This window comes from Podarcis filfolensis (assembly GCF_964270895.1).
Source record: "Podarcis filfolensis genome assembly, chromosome: 1".
Taxonomy (NCBI): domain Eukaryota; kingdom Metazoa; phylum Chordata; class Lepidosauria; order Squamata; family Lacertidae; genus Podarcis; species Podarcis filfolensis.
The window spans coordinates 104,001,953-104,027,859 of record NC_139604.1 but is presented as its reverse complement, the minus strand read 5'-3'; the positions used below and the strand labels follow the sequence as shown (position 1 = coordinate 104,027,859).

The 25,907-nt window shown below is 49.9% G+C and overlaps 1 protein-coding gene across 1 annotated transcript; it reads left to right on the top strand.

Annotated features, from left to right (window-relative positions):
- Positions 1–863: 863 nt before the first annotated feature.
- Positions 864–7,891, top strand: FOXA1 (forkhead box A1). The gene is made up of 3 exons (XM_083575870.1): positions 864–1,221; positions 4,826–6,851; positions 7,013–7,891. Exons 1-2 carry the CDS (start codon positions 1,150–1,152, stop codon positions 6,140–6,142), a joined length of 1,389 nt encoding a protein of 462 aa, XP_083431996.1. The 5' UTR covers positions 864–1,149; the 3' UTR covers positions 6,143–6,851; positions 7,013–7,891.
- The last annotated feature ends 18,016 nt before the right edge of the window (positions 7,892–25,907 follow it).

Here is a 25,907-nt window from a genome sequence, read left to right as displayed (position 1 = left end):
TGGCCACCCACCCAGCCAGCCAGGCCAGGGGCGCGGGGGCCAGCCAGGGAGGGATGGCGGGCGCGCAGGCTGGCTGGCCGCGAAGCTGCTCGGCGTGACTCACCTGGGCCGCATGCCAAGCCGAGCCGCCTGGCCGACCTCGCTATTCATTGGGGCCGCGCGCGTCACGCGGAGTGACTCATTCACACGGAGACTCGGGGCTGCTGGACGGCGCGGGGACGGGGCCAAAAAGGAGCGGGGAAAGCCCGTGCGCAATGAAGGCGAAACTGCCCCCAGGAGCTGCCTGGGGAGATGGTCAGGCAAACGGGGATCTGTGGGAGGGGGGCAGAGAGGCACATTTGAGGTCCATCCTGTTGCCCCCCCCAACCCCAGAAGCGGCCACCAAGTGAAAGGGGTCGCCTCTGGTACCCACCCCCTCGAGCAAAGCCAGCCAGCCCTAGGCGCAGGCTGCTCTTCCCAATCCAAGCAGAGACGGGGCTGCGCTCGCCTCTCTCTTGGCATCCCCCCTCGCCCCTCCCCTTCCCCACTGGAGGGAGGGAGGGGGTTGGAGGAAAGGAGGGGGGCAGTATTTTCCCGTTTCCCTCCTCCCTTCACGGGTCCCCACTTCTGCCTCTCCCCCCCCCCAAACAGCACGTCGGTGCGCTTAAGCCAATTACACCGCTTTGCGCCTAAAGTGCCGCCCCGGGGGAGTTGCGCGCGGCCTTGTTTGCAGGTGCATCTCCGGCTTTGTAGGTGCGAACGTCTTTGTGCGGGCGGACAAATGGGAAGAGGAGGAGGAGGAGGAGGAGGAGGAGGAGGGGAAGGGGAAGGAGGTGGAGAAGGAGGAGGAGGAGGAGGAGGAGGAGGTGGGCGCTGCAGCTGCTGCTGCTCCTGCTCCTGCCGCCGCCGCCGCTGGTGCGACGACGTAAGATCCACCTCAGCTCAACTCCCCTCGCATCCCAGCCAGCACTTCCTCACTTCCTCGAGTGGCTGTCCGCCGCACACCGCTCGCTGCTGCCTCTGCTGCCGCCGCCGCCGCCTCCTCCGCCGGGGGGCTTGATCGAGCCGCAGCTCGGCTTCCCCCGCTCCGGGACTGCGGGCGGGGGGCTCCCCGGACCCGCCACTCGCCGGGAGGGGCTGGATGGTTACCCCGGGCAGGCTGGTTCCAGGATGTTAGGGACCGTGAAAATGGAAGGGCACGAGACGAGCGATTGGAACAGCTACTACGCCGACACGCAGGAGGTGAGCCGAGCGGGGTGCGAGGAGGGCTTGGGAAAGGGGCTCCGTCCGCCCCCTCGAGGTGTGGCGGGTGTGAGAGAGAGGGGGAGCCAGGGTCCGCTCCCAGAGCCCGACGAAGCCCAGGTCTGCCTCCCTCGACCTTCCAGCTGCCCGGGAACCCGAGAAGGAAGGCGCCAAAGAGAAACTATAGCGGGCAGCGGGGAGATCTCCCTGGCCGTCGAGTGGACGGAAGACGGGAATCCTTGGTTTCATTCTAGAGTCTCTCCTTGTAGACCCACGGGCGCCCCTCCAACGCCTCTTGATTCTGAGTTAGGGCCTTGATGTGTGGGGCAGGGGGTGGGGTTGTTTGAGGCAAAGACCACTTCTAACCCTTCCGTCGGGGAAAGCTTTCTGCCTCGTCGGCCGCCTTCTCTCTCCCTCCCACCCCTCACTTGGGCTGCTATTGCACTCTGCTGAGCATAACAATCGTTCGTGTGTACTTTGCAACACGCTTCTTTCAAGGCGGAGGCGGCGGAATAAAAACTGAAACGGGAGCCATTCTCCCCGCGACCGGCGGGTGGCGCTGCGGAGAATAGGATCTCTGGAGCCTGCGACCAGGAACCGGGCTCTGTTTTTTGCATTGTCCATTCATATCCACGTTCCTGATTTAACAATATGCTCCAAAGAACTTCCAAGAAAAGATCAAAGACGCGCAAACGAACAATAACGGGTGGAGGAGCATGTAAAACCCCGATGGGGCGGAGGGTGGGAGGGAGAGAGAGATGAATGGGGCCCTCTTAACTGAATAGGGAGTGAAAGGCGGAAAAATACCCCCAAAAAATGGCTTCAGCTGCGAACCGAGCCTTACAGAACCTGAAAGGGAAAGTGACAAGATGATACGAACAAAAATAAAAGTGGGGGCGGGGAGGGAGAGGCACCCAAGATCAAGCAGACCTGACGGCGTGTGTGCAAAAAAGCTCCACATTGCTTTCCTCCCCAGAGTTAATGTCCCGGGTTCATATGCGCTGCCTGCGCGGGCGGTAGACTCCGGCTGAACATATGTGTTTGTGTAGGCTGTCGTATTCCGGATTCTTATTTAATACTGAAGGGTCAACAGAGGCCAAGGAAGGGGTTTAGATTAAATGTATGCCTCTTCCCAGCGCCATAGGCACTCCGGAGCGGGGGGCGACCCTAAAATGCCGCTACTATGCTAATGTGGGGCCCTTCATCGGTAAGCATAATTCATCCTTCTCCGCGCCAGATTTCCCTCTCTCTCTCAATTTGATTTTCCAGTGTTCTATTGACAATTTTACATCCAGTTTTATTTATCGCTCACCCGCCCGCACACATTATTTTCCCATCCAGTCTTGCTCTGTGAAGGATACTTGATTTTTTTTGTTTTTAAAAAACGTATTTGTTTTATAAATTATAGCACGCCAGGCAGGGGGGAAAATCATTCATTTATGAAGAAATAGTTTTCTATAGAAATATAATGCTTATAGAGAAATTATATTCTCCATCAGTTATGCTTAGTCACACTGCATAATCTTAGGATTGTTTACTAAAAAAGAAAAAAAAGTCAGAAGTAGGGGAACCGTCTGTGTATCACCCACAATATCACAACCACCTCTAAGATATGCAAACGCTGTCGGAGAGATATTCTGCAAGAAATCTCAGGCATATTATAAATCTCTTAGCTTTTAGGAATTTGGAATTCTAATTATACTAGAGAACCGGGGCTACACCTACTGAACGTTTAAAACACAAGCAAACTAGGAAGCGAACCTCTTGGATACCATATTCCGGATTCAAGCCCAGCTGATAGCGTGCATTAACTGCAGTTGTTTTAGTAATTATATTTTTAAAAAAATCAAGCGGGGGTTCGCTTTCTCAGTCTATTTTTTTCCCCTGACTGATTTTTTTTATTATTATTATTTGGTCTGTTCTTTTATTCCAGACCGTTCTATTATTTGGGACTCAACGTGGGGAAACTGGCTGAATCTTAATTTAGACGGTCGAAAGGTTTGATGAAGCTTCGGTTGACTATAAACCTCGGGAAAATAGATGGGCGGAGGGAAGCTACCTTTCGCCCCCCACCTCCAAGAAAAGGCTGTGTTGTTTTGGGCCCCAAAGGTGCAGTTGTTCATTTTGTAGAAAACTTCCCGGCGGGCCGGGAATGTGGGGGCAGCCAGCACAGAACAGGGGAGAGAGAGAGAGAGAGAGAGAGAGAGAGAGAGAGAGAGAGAGAGGAGAGAAGGGGGACGCGGGGTTTGTGTCAAAGAGGCCGCAAAGTTTGTTTTTCCCACCAGCCTCTCTCTGAGACTTTGGGAAGCTTTGGGGAAGGAGGCCGAGGAGGAGCCACGACCTCGGAGAGCTCCATTTCGGCGCCTTGCAACAAGGCGCGGCCTCCTTCGGGAAAGGCACCTGCCTCGGCGGCCTATCCCAGTGGCAGATCCGCCACCCGCTTGGGGCAGCGCCGCAAGCCGTCGGGTTTCCCTCCTTCCCTTCCTAGAGATGCGCTTTCTTGTGGCGGCGAGGCTGGCGATCTTTGGAGGGAATGACGGCTTCTAATCTCCGACCTTTCTCTTCCCTCGCTGTAATTCTTAAGTGTATTTAATTCTCACTGGTGTTTCCCTCTATTATTTTTAAAAAATGAAATAATAGTACACGACCTGGCCTTGGAAAAGAGCGCCGGGCTTCCACAGATCCCACTTTAGACGCCCGCGGCAAGGATGTGGAGTGGCTTGTCTCAGCCGGTGCTTTGCGCTGGCAGGACCTGGAAAAGTCTGTGGGTGTCTGATCCTTTGGGCCGACTCATTCTTCTCCCGCGTGTCCCCGAGTTCTGGTTTGTTGCGCGTAATTTGGCACCCGCAGCCACCCACTCGCGCGGCCGGGATTTTTGCTTCCTAAGAACAGGGCCTCGTCTTAACGATGCAGGCCGCATCCAAACATCTCCACAACTCTTGTTTTTACTTTCTGTGGAGATAAAGGCGCTACAGCGGTTTGTGGTTGATCCTCCGCATTCTTTACTTTGAAGGAAGGAAAACGTTTTAACAGGATGCGCGCCAAGCTGCGACGCCTTCGACGCAAATCGGGACCTTTTACGGATACGCCTTGGTTCTCCTATAAAGTTAGATCGAGTAGATTCATAATGTCGCTGTCCTTCAAATGCTAACCATGAGAGAGAGAGAGACCTCTCCCCCCTTTCCTTCTCTCACAACCCTTCCCCCCCCAAAACCCCTGATCCATCCAGGGCCAATATATTTCTAGAGTTTGGAGGATCAACCTGGACACGCTCACTGCCCCTTTAGCAAACCTTGTGATAAATCGCAGGCTAGAGACGGTTAAGAAGGCGCCGATTTGAGTGTAGTTTGCGAGCGATAGTCGAGATCCTAATCCTCGCCGGCTGGTTGCGTGAGAAAGGAAACTTGCGAGAGCAGCTAGGAATTCACCGAGGTGACCAATAAAGGCAAAGGTCGGAAGGGACTGGGGCAGCCACTGGGGCCACGGAGGGAAGGGAGGTTAGGAGGGCAGGCAGGTGCGTTCCGGCTTCTCGACTCCTTTCGGCCCTCTAAATTAAGATTCAGCCAGTCTAACCCCCACGTCTAACCAGTGTCTCCCTCCGCAGGCCTACTCGACGGTGCCCGTGGGCAACATGAACTCTGGCCTGGGCTCCATGAACTCCATGAACACCTACATGAGCATGAACGCCATGACCACCAGCGGCAACATGACGTCGGGCTCCTTCAACGTGTCCTACGCCAACCCCAGCCTGGGCGCTGGCCTGAGCCCCGGGGCGTCGGGGGGCGCCATGAACAGCATGTCGGCCATGGGCTCGGCGCTCAGCCCCGGCGGCATGAACGCGATGGGCAGCCCGCAGGCCTCTCTGAACGGGCTGGGCGCCTACGGGGCCATGGGCCCTCCGTGCATGAGCCCCATGGGGTACGCCGCGCCGTCGCTGAGCCGCGGCGGACGCGACGCCAAGAGCTTCAAGCGCAGCTACCCGCACGCCAAGCCGCCCTACTCCTACATCTCGCTTATTACCATGGCCATCCAGCAGGCGCCGAGCAAGATGCTCACGCTGAGCGAGATCTACCAGTGGATCATGGACCTGTTCCCCTACTACCGCCAGAACCAGCAGCGCTGGCAGAACTCCATCCGCCACTCGCTCTCCTTCAACGACTGCTTTGTCAAGGTGGCGCGCTCGCCCGACAAGCCCGGCAAGGGCTCCTACTGGACGCTGCACCCGGACTCGGGCAACATGTTCGAGAACGGCTGCTACCTGCGCCGCCAGAAGCGCTTCAAGTGCGACAAGCAGCCCGGAGGAGGCAAAGCGGGACAAGGTGCCGTCGGGGGAGGAGGAGGTGGTGGTGGTGGCAACGGCAGCGAAGGCAGGAAAGACCCCGGAGGAGGAGGAGGAGGTTCGCCTTTGCACCGAGGCGCCAAAGGAGGCCAGCTAGAGTCCGCCCCTTCGAATCCCGGCTCGGGCAGCCCGCAAGGCCTGGACCACAGCGGGAGCGGAGCGGAGCTGAAGCCGTCGGTGGCCTCTTCCGCCGCAGCGGCGGCGGCGGCGGCTGCTGCTGCTGCCGCCGCGGCGGTGGCAGCGGCCTCCGTGCCCCCCGGGCCGAGCCTGGCCTCGCTGGGTCACCCGGGCCACTCTCTGGGTCACCACGAGTCTCAGCTGCACCTCAAGGGCGACCCGCACTATTCCTTCAACCACCCCTTCTCCATCAACAACCTCATGTCCTCCTCGGAACAGCAGCACAAGCTGGACTTCAAGGCTTACGAGCAAGCGCTGCAATATTCCTCCTACGGGGCCGGGCTGCCGGGAGGGCTGCCTCTGGGCAGCGCATCCATGGGCGGCCGGGGAGGCATTGAGCCCTCGGCCCTGGAGCCGTCCTACTACCAAGGTGTGTATTCCAGACCCGTCCTAAATACGTCTTAGCTGGCAGGGACTCGAGGGCGCACCAAGCACCAATCTTCCTCCCCAGCAGGGCTGGTTGGTTTGGCCTCTCCCACCCTCTCCCTTCTCCTAGATCTCTCAGCCGAAACTGACGGTGCGTTTCCCCCAACACCATCCCTGCGAGGCGGGGGAAGCAAAAGGAGAAGGGGGCGGAGAGCAGAAGAAAGGACTGTTACTTTATTATTATTATTGTTATTGTTATTATTATTGTATCCCCCCAATGCATAGTGTTTATTCTATTTTGGCCTGGAAAGTCCAGCAAATCGCATTCAACTCCGCAAACAGACACTGTATATACCGCCCACCTTCCCTCGCCATGACCACGAAAGAAAGATTGATTTCCAACCTGTAAATTATTATTATTATTATTATTGGTGGATTTGCCCCCCACCCGCCCCACTTTAACCTTCTTCGGTGTAATCTCATCAGATTTAGTACCTTAACCAATAAAAGCAGACCTACAGAGATGCCTTATTCTAGTGAGTCAGATCTCTGGCTGGCTTGCTCCTGCAAGGTCTCAAGACTGAGCTGTTCCAAGTCCCGCCCGCCCCATCCAGCCCAGCCTTTAGATAAATAAATAAAAAAATAAAAGGCAGAATGAGGTGGAACCGGGGGCCTTCTCTGCGTATACAGGCCTCTCCAGTTAAAGTAGTCCCAAATGGAGAGGTTTAAGTTAAATTTAAATTAGGAAGTCCTCCAGGGACAGGCGATACAGTGCTGAATATATAAATGCGTGTGTGTGTGTATATATATATATATATATATACATATATATATGCCAAGGGAGTCCTTGAACAGAACAGCCCTTGGTTCCTTTCCCCTTGGGGAAAGGAAATCTCCTAACCAACCCAGAGTTGATCTGACCGGTTCGGAATGGCTCCTTTGGGAGAGATAGGTCACACGCACATGGACCATAGAGCCTGATCCTGAACCCCCCTGCCCTAACTCTGCAAAGTGACAGGGGTGGCGGCTGGATATGGATGGAAAGTCTCACGGGTCGCAGTCGTTTTAATTTCCCCCCTCCCTCCAAGCTGTTACTAAAGCGTCTCCTTCACCGGGAAGCGCCCTGGCCACGTGGACGGCGGGGTATTTAATCCCAGGACCCCTTCCCCGCCGCGTGCATTCTCGAACTATATCTATCCGTAACAACAATAATTATTGTCATTCTCCTCTCCCTCCCCCGAATATTTTAAGATAGAAGGGGTTCTCTCCCTCCCTCTCCTCTTCATCAGATCAGTCTATGACCAGTCATGATTCTGCCCCTCTCGAATTTCTTGTGGCCGCTTAATTATCGCCGTTGTTAGCACGTTCATCCAGTGTTAATGCACTTTCCACCGTTTTTTTTTTTTACACGATGTTTTAGCCTAGCCAGACGGGTTGCTTCCCTTTCTCCTCCCCCCCCCCCACTTCCCCTCCCTGTTCGCTTTCACGACGTCCTTAATTTATTTGCACGGTTTTATTACTTTCTTTCTTTACAGCTTGAAAGTGCTTTTAAATGACGGTTTTAAAAAAAAATGACACACACCATTTTAAAGAAAATTTTAAAAAAATATTAATTTTATAATAAATGTGATTGTAATTGAAAAAAATGTTTTGATTTTTTTAAAGGAAAAAAATGACAATATAAGCAGCGACGTATGTTTTTGGGTTTTTTTGCACCCCCTTTCTCTCTCTCTCTCGGTCATTTGCAGTTAAGGACTTTAAATAAATCGAATATTATCAACGAGAGAATTTTTTGGGTTATTTTATTTTATTCCATTATTGGGTAGGATGGATACGTCTATATTAATTAAATGGTCTGGAATAGAAAAAGAGATGGAGGGGGTAAACAAAAGATGTTGGTCCCCCCCCCCCCACTTTCCTAGTTGATAAATTAGGAGCTCACAGGGGTTTCTGTGATACAGAAACCCATTCTTAGTAGACGCACATTAAATATTTTTTTAAATGTACTGAATATTTAACAAGCAGCACATTCCTACAGGGCTAGGGGGAGTCTTATCGCAAACTTAAACCTTTTCTCCTTATGTATGGGAAGAAAAAATAGAGCATCCGATCTGCCCTAGACTGCATTGAAGGAATACTGTTATTGTTTTCTCCCAGCAGAGAAATGTTGTTTTTAATTTGGGTTCTACTATTGTAATGTGAATTATCGAGTGATGAAGCCCCCTCACCCCTCTATTTTACATTAACAAAAGACTCAAGTTTTAATCGACCCCCATAAGAACACGGGGGCGCAATGCCTGCAGCAACCAAAACAGGGATGTTGCCATTGGCTTTAGTGAGAAATGGGTTGCATTCATTTAGCGAGCTCTAAAAATATAAGCTGTGTCGGTTGCTGAAACTGGCTCTGTTGTCCTCGCTTTCTTGTTCACTGGAAGGCGGCTTTGCAGTTTGGTGGTGAATTCTAGCGTGCAGTTTCCATTTTATTTCTCCTAAGTCTTTGCTGAGGGAACGACTTGTAGCAGACGGTGCAAAAGATCGCTTCACTTTGTAGTGGAATTTAGCGCCAAGTTAGCAAGAGAGGAAGAATCGGCGCTGCTCTCATTTTCCTGGTCCTGTCCGCACCTCCCTTTAAATTAGCTGAAGTTACTGCTTCCAATATTTTTTGGGGGAAATCAAATCCTTCCCCGCCTCATTACCAATACACAAGTTTGTGTGTGGAGTTGCTAGTTAGTGTTTGAGTGTGTCCTCTGTATATTATTGGGCTCCCATGGTAGCTGTTCATATTCAGATTTCGCTGTTGTGACAGAAGCCTTTGGAATGAGACCATTTTAAGTAAGGCTTTCGGTGTTATTTTTATTCCATCAGTATGTCTGTGGAAGAGGCCAGGTCTCTATTTCTAAGAGTCTGAAATGCTTTCAGGTTATAAGGCTGCAAACTTAGACACACTTGGGGCGGAGGCACCCCACTAAATTCAGAGGGACATACATAGGGGAAACATGGACCTACACGTACAGCTGGAGTCCAATCCTATGCATGTTTCCTCGGATTGATTCCAATCCTAGGCATGAATCCCCACTGAATTCCGGATGATAGCAACAAGTGAGGCAAGAATCCAGGATCAAACTTGGTAGGTAGATTGTTGCTACTGCTACAGGAGTAGAGAGAATCAAGGTAGCAACCCTAAACAGAGCTCCAGAGAATCTGGTGTAGTAGTTTTAATGCTGGAAATCCTGTCCATAGTTGCCCCAAGGGGTACTTACTTAGGCAAGGTTGCAGCCTAAAGCCAAGTGTTGTGGCAGAGGGTTTTCTGGGCCGGAGATCCACTTCCTTCTATGCAGATCTAAATTCATACACAAGTTCCAAATCACCCTTTTTAATTTCACCCATCGCCCTTGAGTTTCAAGGTTTGCTTATTGTGTTCTGTTGTCGCGTTGAGAGAAGGGGGTCCCCGGTGACGATGAGGATGAGGATTTATTTATACCGCGCCCATCTGGCTCCAAGCGGTGGGATCTCCCATTTTAAACCTGCTGGCTTCCGAAGCCCCCAACTCCTTTTCATGTTTACAACGACTAGGATCCAGAAGCCTCGCTGGCCTCATTTGGCGCTTCCTTGTTTATAAGCACGTTAAGCGGGGGGAGCGGGGCTTCCAAGATCACCAAATGCTTCTCATTACACTCAGCGTCTTAATTCAGTCCATTAATCTGAGGAAAGTCGGCCCTGAAACGAACAACGCTTGCTTCCAGGTCTAGGGCCAAGGACCGCTAACCACAAGTGAGGAGGAGGCCGTGACCAGCTGCTCCACTCCTCGCCCTCCCCTTCTCTGTGCCAGCTTTCCTGGGCTCGGTACCAAGAAGACCCACCAAAACAACGCCCTCCTTAACAGCACATCATTCTGGACTGCGAGGGTCGTGTGTATGCGTGAACCTGGGTCCCATTTCCCTTTCGTCTGCCCATTCCAGACACACACAGCAGAGGAAAGGCCTGCGTCTCCCGTCTAATATCCGCACAATTGGTCCCCTTCTCCAGAATTCAGTTGCATAAAAGGAGACTGTCAAACTCTCCTCTCGGGTTCGAGTGCAAATATACTGTAATTGTGCGAGACGGATTCTCAAGTAACGCTGCATTTAGGAGCTGGGCTTCGATTCAGAGGGGTTCGTTCGGCTCACTCTCGCCTATCAAGACACGACAACTCAAAACCTTCCAGCAGAGAGAGGGCAAATAAACAAGAGTTGTGGGGGGTTTTTTGGGGGGGTGTCTTAGGGAGAGAAGGGAAATCAGTTGACGCTTCCACGCTCTTGATCCGAACTCCAAACCTCACTTAGGTTGGGTTAATAAAGGTATCGCTCTAATGTGGATTTTGGATTTCTTCTTCTTGTGGGTCAACGCGGCTACCATTACCTTTTGCGGCGCTTACTTGGGTCTGCCTTCCGAGTAAACTATGAGAGGATCGGGCGACCCACGTATTTACTTGGATCGACGTGGCTTATTCAGGGAAATGCGTATCAGGACAGCCTGCGAAGCTTTTGTAAACTGCTTGGGGGTGGTGGAGAGAGAGAGCGGGCAGCTGGAAGTGATAGACAGCTCGGGGTGAATTGCCTCGTGAGTAAACACCCAAAGGATCCGGCTGTTGCGCCCAGCACTTGGGCACTTTGATTGTAATCCTAAGCACTTTCTCTAGGGTTACAGTCCTGCACACGTTTACCCGGCAGTAAGACTCGGTGGGGCTTACTTCCGAGTAAACCAGCTTAACGTGGCGCCCTTAGACTGGATTCACCTATAAGTCCAAATGCTGAGGCGTGAGCGAAGCCCCGGGACATTCAGCGCCGAGCCGGATTCAGTCTCACGGATTTTGGGTCCCGCTAAAAGTGGAGGCCGCAGCCTTTGAATGAGATCTCCGTATGGGTGACGTGTTTTTTTTTAGTTCAGACGTGTTAAAAGGAGCCCGCCTCCGCTCTTGTTTCCCATCTCATCTGCATTTCAAAACTTTAAGGGGTGCAGCGGGGTGCCTTGCCCATAACCTATTTTCCTGCTTTTTAGAAGACATCTGAAGACAGCCCTGTATAGGGAAGTTCTTAATGTTTGATGTCTTGTCATGTTTTAATTTGTTGGGGCAACCCAGTCAAATGGGCGGCATATAAATAATAAAATATTTTTAATATTATTATTATTATTATTATTATTATTATTATTATTATTATTCCTACTGCTACTCCAGGCATAGTCTTATCTATTCAGAGCTTCGATTAAAAGACTTCTGGAGATTCAAAGCAGTGTCCGGGCTTTTGCTAAGGCTCCGTTCTTTTGCAAAGGTGCCGAAGCGAGAGTGTTTAGCAAGGAGACGGAGTTTCAAAGGGACCCACGAGGAAAGAAGCGGGCCATCTGCAGCCCACAAGGATGGTTGGATTATGCCCATCACAACTGTTCCCTAAGAGACCTTCGTCTCTTATTTTCCGCAAGGCGTGTGTGTGTGTCTTCCCCTCCTTCCCCCACAAAATAAGCAACGATCATAAGAGATGGGTATCGGGGTTCAGCCTTCTCCACTGTAGGCAACACGCGGCGTAATTGACTTGGAAGATGTACTCCGCGCCTGTGTAATAAAATATATTCACCTGCTCCGTCTGGCGAGGCATAATAATAATAAGCACGCGCGTCCTTCTGCCGGGCTGGTTAATGCATAGCACTTCTGGAAAACCCATCTCTCTACGACCTTTATTCTTAATCAAAGGGGCTAGAGAATACGTGGTCACATCGAAACCTCTAGCCAAAGGCATTTCGCTGCAACACCAGAGCGCGGTTGCGTCTCTGGAAATGCTATGGACTTTTTCCTCTCCACCCCCCACCTTTCTCCAGACACACATATACCTGATAATGAGGTCCATTTACTTCCAGGGGATCGATCTCCCTAGGTGCTGCGGGGAGTGTTATAAACAGCACGCAACTTTTAAGTAATATTATATTGGGCAGTAACGGCGGAGAGAAAGCGCTGGGTCCGGATAGTAGTGGGGAGGGAGAAGGGTGTGAGTGGGGTGGCGGGGGGGGGGTTAGGAGGAGCAAGGGTTCATTCATTACAACAGCCTTGTAAAAATACTTTCCCTGCTGCAGCCACTACTGCGTTTGTTTCGATGTCAATTTCAAGGCAACAGAGGGGAAAAAGCAAAGCTGTTTATTGTCTGGCCGACTCTCAGCTGTCGCCATATCTGGTTTCGGCGGCGGGCATGCGTGTGGGTTTTAATCTTTAGCATCCCTAGCCTGGCATCTTCTGCCCCAGAAGCAGAGACAGGCGTCCTGCAAAGCGGCATTCTCTGCAAGTCTCGCTCCGCCATCCGCTCAGTGGGGAAGGGGGTCTTTGCTCCCGACCCCCCCCCCAAGCGAATTCAGTCCTCCTCCTCGCCGTCGATTTGTTCCCCAGGGGATGCTTGCGCTCTTGTTTCGCTGTCCCGCAGCATAGCAAGGACATAGGTAGATTCCGGCGTCAATGGGGGACGCTCTGGCTTTCTTCCCTTCTTCCTGTGGACGCAGGAAATGCCTTTCCTTTTCAAATGCAATTACCTTCCTTTAACAAGCCACGTGCTAGACAGCTAAAACTGTTGCCATCATTCAGGCTCATTTAACTCCATTAAACTCAAGCAGGGAGTAATTCAGCATATTACTGAAGCCTTTTAAGAGAGCTAACTGGATTTTGGCTAGTGTAAAAGACCCATATGGGGAGGCGGGGGATGGGGGAGGGGAGGCCGTGATAGATTCCCCATAGAGGCAGAATAGGGGCATTTACGGTGCAATACAAGCCCCCCCCCCTTAATTACACCAAAATTCCCAGGACAATATTATGTGGACCGGGAACTGCTGTATATATTTTGCAGTTTATTTCTCTCCACGAATATATTCCGGGGCCATGCTTGCAGATTTACAGAGATGCAGCGGGTTGTTTGTTAAGAAATCCAGTTACAGTTGTTATTATTATTATTATTAATAGAACAAGAAGAAAATATTCTTCTTCCTCAGGGGTGAAAGAGATTGCTTCTCCATCATAATAGAAGTATTTCTGTTTGCACCACAAACCTTCACTTTATTGATTAATGTAAGATGGACCTGCTGATGGATTAAGCTTCGATGGCTCGTGAACATTTTGCCTTTTTTTAAAAAAATGAAGCTTTAAAGGGAAGGATATTTTGCAATTGTTCCAGATAACATCCCCCATGACATTTGACCTCCTTTCCCCGCATCAAATTTTTCAGGAAGACTTTGCAGAAAATGTTTAAGGGGTGGGCATTTGTGGCTGAGACGAAACTTGCAGTTTCATTTAGATGAATCCTGGTCGTGCTCTAAGGGGGCGATCCTAGAAGTGACCCACTTGGAAGAAAGCTTCATGGGAATCAACAAGATCGACTGCCTTTAAAAAGTGCTTAGGACTTGGGTGCCATGAAAACAAGCAGGCGCAGAAAACAAATCAGAAGATATAGCTGTGTGTGTTCGTGTATATATATATCATAGCGCTCTCTCTCTCTCTCTCTCTCTCTCTCTGTGTGTGTGTGTGTGTGTGTGTGTGTGTGTGTGTAAGCGGTTTTGAACCAGAGGTTCCGTTGCTATGAATCTGTTTTTATGAATCTCAGTTGCCTGGAAATCTCTCTCTCCCCCACTCCAGTCCTTTCAAAGGAGCACAACCGGTTCTCAAACATCACGTTGGGATGGATTGTTCAAGCTGATTTATATTGGATGCAATCCACATCCTATTGAGGTCAGTGGAAAGCCTCTCATTGATTTGAATGGATTTGCATATGCTTCTAATGAGCGCGTTCTGAATCTGAGTGGGCTTGCCTTTACGATGAATGGATCTGTACGGATATTTGCAATGAAAACAGAGCCGGGTGCCAAAACCAGCACCAGTTGATACTAATACGCTTATGAATTGACTTTCAAGCTATCTCTGTCACAGAACTCAAAAGGTGGCACTCTACTTACCTGGGAGTAGGGTGCACTGACCTTAAGTGGGAGTTACTCTTGAGTAGACGTACAGAGGATCGCATTGTCACATTCATGTATATGGTGGGGAACGACATGTGGCGTTGTTGGATTCCAAACTCCATCAGCTCCAGCCAGCAGGACCAGTGGTTACTGCATGATGGGACTTGTAGTCCACCAATGTCTCGAGGGCTGCAGCTTCCCCATCCCTGGGATAGCAGCTTAATCTTAGAGTCTGATACATTTACTCAGAAGTAAGTCCCACTGAGTTCAGCGGACTATTCTTCCAAGTAAGAATGCACAGGGTTGCACTTTAGACATTCCTTGAAAGTAGGATCCCAAGGAGACTTACATCTAAAAGCCTGTGATTAGGACTGTGGTATAAAGTACAAACTATTTTAATTTATTGCTGATGCTTGGTTTAAAAGGGGGAGGGGAACCTACTGTGTATACTGCCCAGGATCCTTCGTGATGAAGGTCGTACTAGAAATATAACCAATTTATTAATACAGTATCTTCCTTGTTTATGTCCTGCGAGAGATAACAGGCTGCAGTTCTTTCAACACATTGAACGTTCCAATGCATTCACCTTCCGAGCAAACGTGTTTAGGGTCTGACTGCGCGCGCAGAGAGAGGTGTCACGCTCTCCCCGCCGCTTTGAATGAAGTCCAGGTGTCTCCATTTCTCGAGCAAATGCAGAATAGATGCCTCTTGCTTTTCGAGGCAACAGGGCTCCTGTCACCTGTCGTGGGTCAAGATCCGCAGCCGTTCTTTCCAGGGGCTCAGCAGTGGAAAACCAAGCAAGGAAAGAAGGGTGACGCCATGGAAAACTGCCTTTGTTCCCTGTGTGTTCTTTTCCACTAATTATTCTGCACCCTGTGACAATGCAACAGTTAAGGACAGATTAGTCGAAATCACCTCCCCCTCTCCCAGTAGAGTGCCATTTTCTGGCCCAGGCTTGTGTTTTTCTCCTTTCTCTCTATTGCACACACACACGCACACTTAACCGAGATTTCACAGCTTTGAACTTTGGACAGACCAAGCTTCCCCTTTGTTGTAAGTTTCAGGTTTGCGATAAACGCAAGATACAGAATTCCCCTCCCCAGCTCTCTCCTCCAGTCTCCTTGCTTCTACAGCAGCCAGGATTTAACGGATCCGAAACCCACTGGCTGGTTCCATTCATTGCAATCACAGTGCAAGCCCATAACCTCTGCTCAGAAATAGGCCCCAGTGAGTTCAATGGAAGTTACATCCCAGGTCAGTGTTTGTAGGAACGCGCACCTCCCCTCTCCCCGTGGCTGTGCGTTTTTGGCCTAGATTTTTCAAGGAAGCAAGTTCCACTTCCAGGTAAACAGGATAGTGGATCTGGGAGCCCCCAGCAGGTTTTGTAATTGGTGCAGATTGAATGTAGGTCAGTTGAGCAAGACTTGGCCTTTGCCATCCATCCATTGCACTGTCCATCCCCCCCCCCCCCCGCGCAGACGTCAAAGAGGCCTCTTACACAGCCGCAGTTTCTCCGCATTTCATACAAGGGCACTGGTATTATTTATGTGCAGGACTGCAACCTAACGGCTTAGATCCAGGCACTCCAGCTTAGCTGGCGTGGGGATGGAGCTGCTGGATCGCAACCCTGAACACATTTCCTGTGTTCCATTCTAAATCAACAGGCTTGCTTCTGCTTCTATGTACTGTATAGGAGGTTTCAGTGGAGCTCCTTTCAGGACGAACGTGGCAAGTAATTCAGGTTCGTTTCCAATTCCCACGGATGTCAACAGAACTTACCTACACCATCTCAGTCCTCTTAGGACCCCATTCTTAACGTGATTCTTTCAGTCGCCTCCATTAACCTTGAGCAGATAAACCCTGTACAAGGGTTTGATTTTTAATAGTCCAGTAAATATTTATCTCTTTTCTGGATTTTTAAAAAATGATATATGTTATGGCAGAAGATAGGTAACTAGCCAACTCTTGTTAGATTTCTCAGCTCCTCATTTTGCAATGTTAATTTAAAGAGCCCGGGAAACTCCTCCTTTAAAATATATTAGAAATTTGGAGAGCTGTTGCTAGGTACTGAAAACCTCCCATCTGTGTTTGTTACCATTGTGTTATGAGACACTAGGATTCAATTGCAATACATTGCAGCAACTGGTTGGTTGCCCGACAGCATATATGAGCAAAACACGAATATATCTACTTGGAAGCTAGCCCCACTGATTTAAATCTAAAGAAGTATATGAGAGGTTATGGTGTTTTAAAAATGGTGTGTGTGTGTCTTTCACGGAAAACCAAACAGAGTGTAACCCAGCCTTCAGAGTATGGCATCAATCTTCTTTCCCCACTACAAGGAGGACCACAAAAAGAGAGACAAGAATGGCTGGAGAATATATTCCAGCGACAGCCACCTCGAATGCTTTGCAACTTTTTTCGCGTTTCCACTGGAAACCAAGCAGAAGACAAGCGCTGCAACAGCTGGAGAGCAAACACCGTGCATTTCAAGGAGGGTGAAAACTCACATCGCTCGGCAAATTTAGCCGCCAGTGCGATCGATGCACTTTTGCTTTGGAGTAAAACGCCACTGAGCGGTGGCAGTTACTTGCGAGTAAATATTCAATAAGATCGGGATGTCGAGTAAGCATAACTATATTTAGAACTACAGGCTATCTCTCCTGGAAACCCGATTATATTTAACGGCTGTCTTAAATCGATGCTAAACGTTACTTGGTAGGAATACCCCAATGACTGACGGACTTCCAATGAATGGGTTTAGGACTGGGGCTGGGAACGGGGTCGGGGACCAGCCTGGTCATAGGTATTCCACCTGCTGCTGTACTAGGTTATCGGGAATGCATTGCAAGTCTGGTGAGCTAAAGACCCGCGAAGAGGAAGACAGGAGTGCGGAGTGTTTAATGGAAGCATCAGATAAAATGCATTCTCCCAAATAGGTCTTTTTCTCAGTGGTTGACCGTTGCTCATTTTCTGCAGTGAGCCTGAAGCAAGTTCAAAGGATGGCAACAGAGTCATTCGGAAGCTTTGGCTAACCTAACTGAATTTTATTCTAAACCGAGAAACACAACAGAATACTGGATAGCAGAACTAAAAAGGCGCAATCCGCTCCCCACGGAATCAGCAAAATTCCCAATGGGTGCTAGAGGTCCAAATAAGAATTGATTATTATTATTATTTTACATCAATCAAAGCTTAATGATGCTATCTGTCTACATTACAGAAATCAAGCAAATATTTCTATTATTTACCCATATTCTAGCTCTGGAGAGTAGAGGAGCAAAGCCTTACGATTCTAACAATGCAATTTAGACGGCAACAAGACCCATTGTCTTCAATAGGATTGGCTTCCTAGAAAGTGAATATAGGGGTGCACCCAGCAGACTCGAGGGGGAAATCTTTTCCTTTGCACGCCTCTATACTCAGGGAGTTGTTGCTCTTTGGGGGGGGGGTGTTGTCTGTCCCTGAGGAAACCTCGGAAGGGGCTTCCCCCAGCAGCCAAAGACAACACTTGATTCTGCTGAGAATATTAGAAGGTTCTAAGAGGAGGCAGGGTCACAACAGGCGACTGTGGGGAGGATTCAGTTACGCGTTTTATCTAAACAGAAACGAAATATGAAATGACTGGAGGAGTCACGCCGGATTTCAGCTGTGAGCACTGTAAACGACCGTAGATACACAAACAGAGTACACAAGCTCGATTGTTGTCCTCGTTTCGTCCAGCTGCAGCGGCACCGTCTGAAAAACAGACTCTACCAAGTCTTCACTTTTATCACTAGGTCGGAAATATATATGCTGACAAATCAGGGCAGCGCATTCGAACCTCCCTCCCCTCTTAATACTACAACCAGGCTACAATTTTCGAGAGAAAAGTTGCCCTTTGATGATGATGATGATGATGATGATGATGATGATTTGCCCAGATTCCGACGGGCTTCCAAATCCGCTCGAATCTTACTCTGGCAACCAGTTCAAAACCTTTGGACACGATCCTAAGCAAAGATAAAGACTGGAGAGAGTTAAGCAGACGCATTTAGTTTGCCACTGAAATAACTGGATAAATATGACCAAATAATGCCTATTAGCTAGAAGAACGTCCCAGTGAAACTAAGGGGGCTTTACTTCCAAGGAAAAGCGATTAGGACGGAGGTGTGAACTTGCAAGGCTCACATTCGGGCTTCACCCGAATTCATCGCGCCTTCTCTGTTCATGCAACGAGGGTAGTTAAAAGAGTCCTGGCAAGGTGGGGTTTGCCGCTCGGCTTGCTTCTGTACTAATAGGTTGCTTAATAGCCGAGTTGCTATTTATTCTAGCCTCATTAATCGAGATTAGCAATATGACTTCGTGAATGTTCTCCAAGTGATTTGCCCCACAAATAGATCCAGCAAACAGACTTCTCATGTCCAGGATATTTGATGTCGAAGTCAGATTTTCAGCCTGAGCCTCTATGCATGTTTACTTGGAAGAAAGCCCCACGGAATTCAATGGGGCTTCCCTTCCAAGAAAGTGTGCAAGGAACTGCAGGCTTGGGGGCTAAGTGAAATGAACTGCCTGTCACCACCCCTCTCAAAAACCTGGTCAAGAAGAAGTATTTGAATGTCAACAAATCCACACATTCCAGCCTAAACACATCATGCGCTGTGGCTCCAGCTGAAGCAAAGGGGAGTGGGGAGACAGCATGAATAGATCTAGGGATATTTTAACCCCCTGAACCTTGTATGCGACTATTCCTTGTTTTTGTGTAAAATTCTGCATCAATAAAAGGATTCTGCAACCAAATCAATTATGGAAATAAAATATATCTGTGCGCTTTTTTATTTTGTTTTCAGAGCCATTATAAATTGCCTTACCTGCTCCTTCAGTGTCACCTGAGTTATGGGAACCACTTTAATGGCTGACTGCTGAATTCTGAGCCACCCAATTCATAATGCAATCCGCTCTAGTGCAGGGATTTGATCACTTTGATGCTACACACAGCTCCTCATACGTAGATGTAACAATGAATGCAAACAAGACTTTCAACTGACAATAGAAAAAACAGCTTAAGTTTTGTTTATTCTCTTATATTTATATCACACCTTTCTGATGTTATGGAACCCAAGCTGCTTTTCACATGGCATTAACTCAACTAAGACCCACTTAACTGCAGCAAAGTGGAAGCCTCAGGTGCCTTAGGAACACAGGGAACTGCCATCCGGGGTCAGTCCATCTAGCTCAGTGTTGTCTACAATGATGGGTACCCAATTTCCAGGGCTTCAGACAGGAGTCCTTCCCAACCTTACCTGGAGATGCCAGGGACTGAACTCGGAACCACCTTCAGAGCATAGCTTGTAAAATGTCTTCCTCCTATTTCTTCTGCCTTGAGAATCTGGGCAAATGATTGGGATGAGAGAATATTTAGCTGTTTTAATTTCTCCACTCCCATCCCCATGGTGTGTGTGTGTGGGGGGGGATTTATCTCGGAGAGGATTTTCTAACAGGCTGTGTTCACCATGCATATGGTTTTTGTCCAGCTTTGTTAGACTATGTCCCACTTTTTCTGGCTCTGCTCCATTGCTTTGAAAAGCAGCCTGCCATGCAGAAATGAAGCCAGCTTTGCCAGGTAAATTTCTGTGCACTAGGCTGCTGTTGCAGGCCTGAAAGGGCAAGAGAGAAAGCAAGCAAGCCTTCCTTAAACAACACACAGACCACAAATAAGGTTAATCTATTACGACGCAGGTTGGATTTCTCATGTGTCCTTAATAAATATTAAAGAGGAGGAGCCGTTTCAGGACTGAAGCAAGCACCTAACCTTTATGGGTGCTAGCACCCCCTAAAGATGATTGAACAAGGCCTCTAAAATGCCCTTATAAGTGCTTGGTTTGGTGATGGCACATGGAGGTTAATGGAGGTTAATTTAAACAAGGTCAGTTGGCAGCTTACCTGTCCTGGAATCCCCTGGCACCAAACTCACATTACAGAAAGAATGAAAGACACTCTGCAGGTGCTCAGAGGCACACCAATTACTTCCCTTGTTTCAGACTGGAGCTATGGCGCTGACAAAGATTTAAGAGGCAAAAGGATGATCTCTTTTGAATCTGATTCCCCTGAAAGGAAAGCTCCAATACACTTGTCACCCATAAAGGTTAGGCGCTCTTTCTTCCCAGCCTAGGGTTAACCATCTCTAACAGCAACAGGGCAGACAGAAATTCTGCAGGTGAAACTTTCCCCTAGTGTAGTGTGAGGGAGAAGGAGGAAAAGTCTCACTGGTTGAATTTCAACCCTTCGGAAAGGGCATGAACTGCTTTTAACAGAAGCTTTTAAGAAAAGCAAGCTGGCCCTCTCAGGCCTAGCTTGGGTCTGCTCCATCTGGGCTTCAGCTGCCAAGCGCCACTCCTTTCACAAAGGCCCAAGGAGGGAGAGCACTGGCCTGCTTCACCCCGAGGCTGCTCCTGACTCTTGGGGAGCCTACCCAGCCTTGCCAAGAGCCTGGCTGGCAGCAGCAGCAGCAGCAGCAAGAATCTGGCCCGGGCCTGGCCGCGCTCCTGCCATTGTCAACAAGGCCTTTGTGCCTCGCCGGCTTTGAGCTGCTCTCCAGTTAATCATCTCAAGCTGCAATGGACCGCGGGCAGCAGGAGCAGCAGCCTCAGCCAGCCCGCCTCGGCCTTTCTTCTCCCAGCCAGGCAAGCAGGCATTTAAGCGGACATACATTTCCTCCTGGTACTTCGCAGAGGCGCGGGGAATGTCAACAGCTTGGTAACCAGGAGGGAGGGATGAGGGGGACGGGGGTCCCTCTCTCCTCTCTCCATAGCGACTCTCCGCAGTGACCCCCGTTAGCATGAAAATAGCCTCCTCCAAGCGACGCGGGGAGTCTCCAAGCTGGGGGAGGGCAGGCGACGACGCTCTCGGAGACAAGCTCCCTCCAGCTTCTGCACCCAAGGAGGGCGCTTTGCGCAGGACGCGCGGAGGTGGCTCCACAAGCCAGGAAGGTGGGGGGGGGGGAGAGAAAGCTTACATCCCAATCGCCCATCAGGGCAGGAAAAGGAAGATCAGTCCGTGGTGCCATGGGGGAAGGGGTTTAGGGAGGATGCCCAGGCGCTACTCAGCAGAACCTAGCAGGGCTGTCTTATTTGGGGCAAAAGGGAAGTAATGCACTCGAGCATCCATCCCCAAAGCGCGCGCGGGGAGGGACTATGGAGTCTAGAGTCTAGGTCGCCTCACTGCATCACTGCTCAGCATGGAGGAGGGAAATTACCATTAAACAGACACGTGTACACGACCCAAGGTGCCACTGAAGACTTACTCTTTGTTAAAAAAATGATAATATGTCATCGGTGGATGTTTGTGCCCTGACATCGGAGCCCCAAACGTGTATGTATACGGTATACAGTATATATTAATTCTGAATTAAGTCCGACTGCATCTTACGCATGTTTATACAAAAGTCAGTTCTAGTGTTTGATGCATTTTTCAGAGAAGTAACTGGGATCGCATAGGATTGGATGTGGGCTTTGCGACCCAGCCTGTCGAAGTAAATTTCACAAAATTCAGTGGAAAGGACTGCCAGGTAAGTATATGCACAGCGCTTCAGCCTTCAGTTAAGAAAACACACCCAGAATACCGGAGTTAACTTTCCACCAAGCGAGAACCTAGCATTGGGAGAATTTACTCTGAATCCACACAAACGGCGCTCCAGGAATTCTTCCCCAGGTTTCTCATAGCCTAAGCGAATGGTTTATAGATTGCAACTGACTAGGATCCTAAAGTAGGATCCCCTTGAACACATGTTTTCCACATAACTCACTTCTAATAAATAACTTTAGGACAACACCCTATTACTCTCCCTCTAAACAGGAAAAGTAAGGCAGCAGTAGAGAGACAGTGTGGTGTAGTGGTTAAGACCTGGGCGACAGGGTTCAAATCTCCACTCAGCCATGAAGCTCACTGAGTGACGTTGGGACAGTCACAGTCTCTCAGTCTGACCTACCCCGCAGGGTTGTTGTGAGGTTAAAATGGGGAGCTCCTTGGAGGAAAAGGTGGGATATAAAGAATATAAATAGATGCAATATATTCCCACTTCATTAGGAGTAAGCCTGACTGAATTCATCAGGACCTACTTCTGAGTGAACATGCAGAAGCTAGGGCTGCACATCAATAGAATTTATTTGCAAGGAAGTCCCTCCCCCCCAGATTAGGGTATGTGTGTGTGTAAGACATCTTTACACTTGGAACATTTACTTCTCAGCCACCCCACTGAAGTCAAGGGAGGCACTCTAAAGTCAGTGATCTGGAGATTTCATCTCTGCCTTGGCTTTAGCAGGAGGTTATTTGACAAGGAGGCATTCTTGACCAGCGTGATCCAGGACCTCAGTGAAGCTGAAGCTCAAAAAAGTATTCCTATTGCTTTCAATAGAGTGGTCGAAACTAACACATTGTTGGAAAGGAGCGTTCCACTGAAATCGGAACGATTTATTTTCACCTAAAGACTGTGGCCTGGAGTGGCCTGTCGGCTTAATTGATTCGCGACGGGAGCCTTCCCCAGTAAACCAGGAGTTCCGTTTTAAGAGTTGTACTGTACAACAGCTAACACATGCAGATGTGTGTTCATGATTTGACTACCGTAGTCAAGTGCGCCTGAAAGACCGACCACCGACCGAACCACCCATTGAAAGGTTTTCATTATTACCGCAAATTCCACGCCTTTCAGGGAAGGCAGTTCACCCCAGCATGCACATTACAGGTAGTTGATTAGCTTTGGTAGATTCAGACGTGCCTGGCAGCTGAATGTGTGAAACGTTTGAAGTGATGCAGTACTATTTCCAGGCGTGTTAGGTTTCTGGCCACCCATTCACACGTGCACTTCGCCATTTCGGGAAACTGTCTCTAAAAGATGAGCTGGGGCGTGCGAGACAGCCCTTAGCTGCTGGTTACCAAACGTTGAGAAATCGGATGGTGAGGAAACCGACTGGCGCACAAAGTACGTGTGAAGGTGTGCTAAGAAGTCTCAATGGTGCTTGATTAGTGGTGGCGCGCATCTGAGAGTAATTCTAACCCCCCTTAGCCCGAATCAGTGTCCCCTCCCCCCCAAAAAAACCCTGGAGTTTTGTATTAATGCGGGACATATGTCATCCCCAGGACCAGGGCTTTGCTCCGCTGGTCGAACTTGTTGCGCCAGGGACGAGGTGGTTCTCATCTCCGCATCAAAAGCGGCCGTCTTTCTTCAGCCGGACGGGCAAAAAAGTGAAATAAAATGCCAGAAGCGCAATCCTCGGCCCCCTTCACTTCAAAAGCCGCTATCAGGGAGGCTCCCCGGCGAATTTGCCTGCCTGCCTTTCATTCCCCGCTGGAAGAAGTGGGGGGTGGGGGCGTGCGGGTGGAAAAGCCCCTCCAACAAGGCCAGGGCGCTGCTAATGCGCTTTGATGGGGATTGAATTCATTATCTCCAATAACACAATTGTGCTCGGCCAACGAAAAGAGCAAAGTAATACTCATCTAGAATTAGAGCGAGGGGCTCAGAAGAAAAGGGACGGAGGGGCCGTTTCAAAGGGAGCAGGGGCGAAAAATGAGAAAACACCTAGATGGACAATCGGCTCGGCGAAGGGGGTCCCCCGGTCTAAAGCGCAGAAGTGTATTAAGTGGGCCATTGCGAGGATCAAGGCGCGTTGGTGGTCCCTGACTGCGCATTCTTGCCTTGGCCGGCCAAGTCGAGGCGAACAAGGCCGGGGTCTTGACATTTCCTTTCCTCCAGAGAGTGGGAGGGGGGACGGGGACTTAGACCTCGCCCCTCCCCGCCCCACCCGTCTAATCACATTTACTTGGGAAGCAGGAGAGCCGGACAGAAAGGAGGAGGAGGAGGAGGAGGAGCGGGGGTCCTGTCTCTGGAGCGCAGCCGCTATGGGCAAAAGAGCGAAGTTGGGAGCGCGCCTCTTCTCCTGCAGGAGCGAGGAAAGATACACCTGCGGCAAATATGAACAGCTCAGTTCTTTTAAGCATCTGGCTTAAGCCTTTGATTCGAAAGTGAAAATCTTTAGTTACGTTCAATGGTCCATCCAAATAAAGTGCCACAGTCAATAAGGATGAATTGGGGACGGGAAAGAAAGTATCCCGGACCGCTCCCTAAAGCAGGAATGGGCAACTTGTGGACGTCCACATGTTGTGGGACTACTCTTATCATCCCTGATCCATTGGCGGTGCTGGCTGGGGCCGAATCCAACAACATCTGGAGGACCTGAGATCTCTCCTGGGAGGATGGGATTAAAACAGGGCTAGTCATCTTGGTGCCCTCCAGGTGTTGTTGGAGACCAATTCCCGTCAGCATTGCCTATTATTGCCAGGAATAATGGGGGTTGTATTCCAGTAAGATCTGGAGGGCTCCACGCTGGGTATCCCTGGATATTTTGGAACTAACTAAACAAACAGCTTCATATGCGCATAGGAGTGGCTTCGGGGCAACCCCTGGAGGGCTGGAATGAGCCCCTGACATGCACTTAATTCATAACCGAATATCCCAAGCGTCGCCGTGGAATCATGGCTAAGCTGGAGGAACTCGGTCCTTTGCCCCAAACAGCTGGTGGATCAGGGGCAGGAAGGGGAACTTGTGAGCTGGGGAGGAGAGGGGAACACAAAGGGCAGGGAAGGCGAGCGCGGATGAAGCTGCAAGAGGTCAACTGGAGTCCAGAGCAAGAGCTCCACTAACTCCCCCAAAGTGTTAAACCTGATGCCTCTAGAAAATAACAAGAAGTTTATTTTTTATTTTTAAAAATGAAAAATAACAAGATGATGAAGAAGAAAAGGACTCTGTCGGTCAATATAAGCACAGGTCTTTTCATTTTAATTACTTTCCATTCCAGTCATAGGAGCCCATTCCCAGGGGCCAAGGTCCCTTCGCCCTCCCCCATAAAATAGTATCATTGTCACTCAAATAGTAATAATAATAATAAAATAGTATCATTGTCACCCCAGTATCATTGTCACTCAAATGGTGTGTGTCTTGTGATCGATTATACAGGGCGGGGCTCCCCCCCCCCCAATATTTTATTCAAGTTGAAACCTTTGATTCCAGTGAATGCATTTCATTGGAGGCAAGCAGTTTTCCAGTACATAACTTTGAATGCGTGGATAGCGCTCAGCAGCCACTTTGTTCATAAACGGTGGTGGTGAGGATCTCGATGGCAGGGATGCTGCGCGCAGGGGCCTTTGCAGGCGCTGCAAACCAGAGCGCAAGGCCGAGAGCGTAGAAGGCGAGTCTTCTTTCAGGAGCTGGACGGCGAAAAGCAGCTCAGAATGAACCTGCTCGGTTCCTTCCACGTTTGGCCTCTGCTCGGTCAGGTGGGTGGGCCACACGCCCCGCGTCTCCTCGGGTCGGCGCCTTGCCGCCAGAAGCCCCCACAGAGCGGTCTCCGTCCAAAGCAGCCACCGCCGCGGCTCTCGGCTGCGAAGGGCGGTTTCCCGGCGGTGCCCCGAGGGACAGCCTATGCCCTGACACCCAAGTCTCACCGACCGCTTGAAAGGCGCTCAGCCGGCGAAGAAGATAGTGGTAGGCAGGTAAAGAGGAGCTCCCCTTTCTCGCAAGGCCGGGGGAAAGAGGGAGGCGCCCTCGGGTGCGCGGAAGTGACTGAGCCCTCAGAGACATGGGCCTGCTGGTCGCAGCAGAGAGCCAGACCCATAAAAGCGCGCGCTTGCGGCCTAGCAAACGCCTCCGAGCCTCGTCGTGGCAGTTGCTTCTGCGCGCTGCTGAGGAGCTGAGCGCAACTCAGGGTGGCTTTGCCCTCCGTTTCCTCCCGTCTTCGATTTCCTCTCCCTAGGGCCTAGTCAGTGCTGGATTTACCTATAAGCTAAACAAGCTATAGCATAGGGCCCCATT